At 60.1% G+C, this 4,564-nt stretch overlaps 1 protein-coding gene across 1 annotated transcript in view; it reads right to left on the reverse strand.

Annotated features, from left to right (window-relative positions):
• The window catches only part of CAPN9 (calpain 9), a 44,642-nt gene that overhangs the window by 29,213 nt on the left and 10,865 nt on the right, over positions 1–4,564 (reverse strand). The window contains 2 exon segments of the mRNA XM_006146008.1: positions 1,024–1,107; positions 1,491–1,659. Coding sequence (XP_006146070.1) covers positions 1,024–1,107; positions 1,491–1,659 — 253 coding nt within the window.

Raw genomic sequence — 4,564 nt, forward strand, 5'->3', positions numbered from 1 at the left:
TGAAAGGATCCGACACAGCTAGAATTCTGAGAGTCCCCCCCCCCGCAAAGAATCCCAAGGCAGCACGCACCATGGCCCAGGGAGGGGGAAGGACAGGGCCCCTCGCGCCGGTCACTCCCACGCAGGCGTGCGGAAGGAGGCCAGGGGCTCCCGTGTGCTGGTCTGGGAGGGCATGGAGTGGGCTGAGGCGGCCTCTGGGCGTCACTAAGAAGGACACGGGCGGCCGAACGCTTGGGCTCCTGGTCTTCCTCTCTCCTCCTGTTCTCGCCCTTCCCTTTCCCTGTGCACCCCGCCCCAGGTGCTCTCCTCTAAACCGACCTTCACCGGAAGTCAGGGTGATGCTGCGTTTGGTCTGAGTGGCCGCAGGGATGAGCCCCACCTTGGATAACTGCAGAGAATGGACTTTCACTGTCAGGTTCATGTGTCACTTTGGCTGGGCTAGGGGTGCCCAGATATTTGCTTAAAGATGACTCTAGTTATGTATGCAAGGGTGAGGTCGAGTGTGTGGGCATCGGGCTGCAGAGCTGGGTGGAACGAAAGGCAGAGGAAGGAGAATCCACTCCCTGACTTCTTGACCCGGGCCATGGGGCTTCTCCTGCCCTGGGACGGTGCCCCTGGGTCTCCGGCTTGCAGACGGCAGGTTGTGGGACTTCCTGGCCTCTGCTATCACAAGGACCAACTCCTTACAGTACATCTCACGGCATGTATCTATAGCTGTCTGTCTGTCCTGCTGGTTCTGTTTCTCTGGAGAACTCTGAGTGACACAGGATGTGCAACTGGGAAAGGAGAAAACCCCAGACAAGTGGAGAGGGGATCTCACACCCGCGGGACTGCAGGGGTGCATGGTGGAGTCCCCGGGTCGCTCTGTCTTTCCTGGCTGCTGTCTTGAATTCCAGATGGCCTCCTTTGCACACGACATGCTCAGAGCTGTTTACAAGGCAGTTTAGACCGCCATGGGCTGGAGCGCATAGGGAGGGCAGCGCCCGCCTCTCCCTGGACCCGCAGCAGGTTCAAGTCCCCTACCTGGTCGACCCCTGTCACGGTGTAGGCGTGACCTTTAATGAGCCCAAAAGGCGTCCGGGCTTCAGTTTCTGCAGCATTTCTGACCTGAAATACAAGGACAACGTCGGACCTGCTGTCATAGGAAGTGAAAAAAGAAGTCTCGGAAGGAAGAGTCTGTGTTAGTAAAATCGAAGCCGCCCAGTGTCGGTGTGCGGATTTGCATGTCAGTTAGACGAGCTGTGAGGGTGCAGGCCAGCTGTCCAGCTTGGTGGGCCTCCAGGAGGAGGCAGCACCAAATGGGAGGAGGGAGCGGCATGCATGGCTTTGGCGGCTCAGGCTTGTCCCCCTGATACGGCAGATAAGGCTTCCCTTTCTAGTTCAGAACCATTAAGCAAAATCTTGTGCTGGCATCCCTGAGTCCCCTCCCCGGGGGGGCTTACCCTCCCCACCTCCGGGCCAGGCCCAGCTGTCTCCGGTGGAGCACTCACATCAATGGAGCAGCCCAGCAGGGAGCCCCTCTTCAAGGCCTTCTCTAGAAGTTCGTAGAAGTTCTCTGGGGCCTCCTTCGTGAGGAAGGTCTCTGCCACACCCCCGGTGAAGTCTTCCATGGCCTCGATGGCGCTGCCTCCCTTCAGGGCTTCGTAGCTTCCGTTCAGCCTGCAAGGACAGGGAGGGCTGAGCTGCGGCTGCGGCAGGGGCCACCAGGGGGCGCCCCGTCAGAGCTTCTCTAACCGTCCATCTGGCTCGCCCTTGCTGGGTGGTGGGGGAGGAAGGCGGGAAGCAGGACGAGGGTTTGCCTGGACCGCAGAGGAAGCAGAGGCCCCCAGTGGAAGGCAGCGTGTCTGACGGAGTTCGGGTTAGAGTTTGCAGGCGGAGTCCCAGCTCTACCACGAGCCGGCTAAGTTCTGGGGCTGAGGCCGCACTTGGTGTCTTGGTGTCTTATCTGCAAATGGGGGTGACCGCTGTGTGCTGCCGTGGGGGTCTTAGGGAGCGTGCCTCCCTCTCCGAGCGCACCTGGAGTGGAGGCTGACCATGACGTCAGCGCTTCTGTGGACCACGAGCTCCGAGGACTTCTGGCCTCCTCCCTGGTGCCCGTCCCTGTCACTTCGGTCCCCTCTTATTAATACGTGGCACACTCACTCCCTTCCCCTGGCTTTCCCACAGACGTTTCCGTTCAGAGCGGGCGTAGGTTTGTGGAGAGGCTCCGTAGCTGGGGCGCTCTCACGTCCCCCACCAGCGCCGCTCACGTGGCACGCTCACCCGGGACGGCCGCCAGCCAAGTCCACGTTTACTCCGATGGCCTTAGGTTTAACCTCGTGTCCTCGTCCTGTCCCCAGGTCCCATCCAGGACACCACAGGCCACTGGGTCCTCCTGTCTCCTTGGGGTCCTCCTGGCTGTGGCAGTCTCTCAGACTTGCCCTGGTTTCGGGCCCTCTGGCTTCTGGCCAGGAGTGTTCGGACTGTAGGGTGTAGGCCCTCATGTCACTGGAACTTGCCCAATGTTCTGCGCGCAGTAAGACGAGGGCTGGGCTGGCCCCGAAACCTACGTGGCTCAAGTCCTGTCCCCAGTGGCTTAGGGGAACATGCTGGATGTGTGGGTGTGTGCCTGAAGTCCTGACAGGATGGTGACATGGGGAGGGACTGTGGCATGAGCGTGGCTGTTTTCTCCCTCTCTCGCTCTGTCTCTGGGAAGTGCACGTGCTCTCTGGTAATTACTGGGCTGTCGGGAAAGTCCTGAGTATTTGCCTGTGTTTTTTTATGCAAAAACGCATCGTGACTTTCCTGATGACCCAATTTTAAAACAACAACAACTAGGGTCGTGGGTGTGCAGGCACACGGCCACAGAGGTAAGGTCCTTTCTCACCGCGTCGTACCAAGGGCATACGCTGCCCACGTGGCTTACCACGCTGACGTCGGCCTTGACCCCTGGCTGCGGGCTGATTGTCAGGTGTCTCCACTGAAAGCGCCCCCCTTCCACGCTGTCCCCTCTGGACCTTCTCTATGCAGGGTTTGTGTGGACGGAGTTTGTACCTAACCCGTTTTGGAGTACATGCCAAGGAGTGCAGTTGCTGGATTGCGTTGTCAACTGCATCTGGTTTGGTAAGAAACTGCCAACTTGCTCCCCACATGAACAGACCACCTCGCACCCCGTCAGCAGTCAGGGCACGACCACACCCCTGCACCGCGCCCCCACCCCCGTCGTCCGTACGGTAGGTGGCAGTGCTGCTCCGGCCAGTGACAGCTGACCGTGTGTGCTGTCTGTCTTAGGGTCCTCGGAGAACCAGACCCAGCAGATTTAGACAGAGGCGGACAGAGGAGACGGACGTCTGGAAAAGGATCGGTAATATGGGATTGGCTGGCATGCTTTTGGGGGCCCGGAACCTTCACGATCTCCCGTCTGTTACCTGGAGGGCCAGGAAAGCAAGTCAGAGGCCAAAGCCCTGAGAACCGGGGCTCGTGGGGGTCTTAGTCCCAGATCCGAGGCCTGAGAAGCAAGAGCGCGGATGTGCGAGGCCGACTGCGACGTCCCAGCTCCAGCAGAGAGAGCCGATTCACCTTCCGTGTCACCGTCCTCTCTGGATTGCACGGTACTCCCTGCACTGCTGAGGGCACTAGGCTTTGCTAGCTGCTGATTCGAATGTCACTCTTCCAGAAATATCCTCACAGACACGTCCAGAACTGACGGCTCATGGCTGCCTGGCCGCTCCTTAGCCAATGGAGCTGACACATAAACGTAACCAGCACACCGTCTGTACATCTCAGGTGAGACGTTCTCCAACCATTCCTGGACTCCCGTAAGGCTCTCAGAGTCCAGGTTTTCTCTGCTGCTATTTAGAATGAGTGCTTTCCTTTGTGTCTAGATACTAGACCATGCGTGGCTTCTCTCGCGTTCCTCGTGGGCTGGTGAGGGGGGACTCACGGCAGGCAGAGCTGTGCTGGGCCCTGCCCACTACACCTGGAAGAGTGTCCCCGTAAGCCTGCCAGGTGGCAGCAAGGGTGTCTGCACCGGCCGTGGAGGGCCGGGAGAGGAGGGCTGCTCTGGTCTGCTCTGATGGCTGACGTGTCCTGCCGACGTCAGGATGAAGTAATAACTGCACGGCGCCTTCCCTTCATTTGGCCTCTCTGTGCCCCACTCGGAGGCAGAAACCGGAACAGTCCTGCTCCTGCCTCTGAGGATAGGAACCTGAGGCTCAGAGATCTAGGCTGCACCCAAGCGCGGCTCCAGGAGCTCGTGGCCCCCCTGAGCATGGAGCTGAGGCTGCTGTGGGCCGCCAGCAGGCTGGTGGGCTAGCAGTCGGGGACCCGAGGGCCCTGCGGCCCTGGGGTTGGGCCCTGCTCCTGCCTCTGAGGACAGGAGCCTGAGGCTCAGAGATCTAGGCTGCAGCCAAGCGTGGCTCCAGGAGCTCGTGGCCCCCCTGAGCATGGAGCTGAGGCTGCTGTGGGCCGCCAGCAGGCTGGTGGGCTAGCAGTCGGGGACCCGAGGGCCCTGTGGCCCTGGGGTTGGGGGTTAGAAACGGAAGTCTCGTTCTGCTTAGATGAGGCTCCTAGAATCGTCCAATCA

The sequence above is a fragment of the Tupaia chinensis genome, unplaced genomic scaffold (assembly GCF_000334495.1).
Source record: "Tupaia chinensis unplaced genomic scaffold, TupChi_1.0 Scaffold000161_1, whole genome shotgun sequence".
Classification (NCBI taxonomy): Eukaryota; Metazoa; Chordata; class Mammalia; order Scandentia; family Tupaiidae; genus Tupaia; species Tupaia belangeri.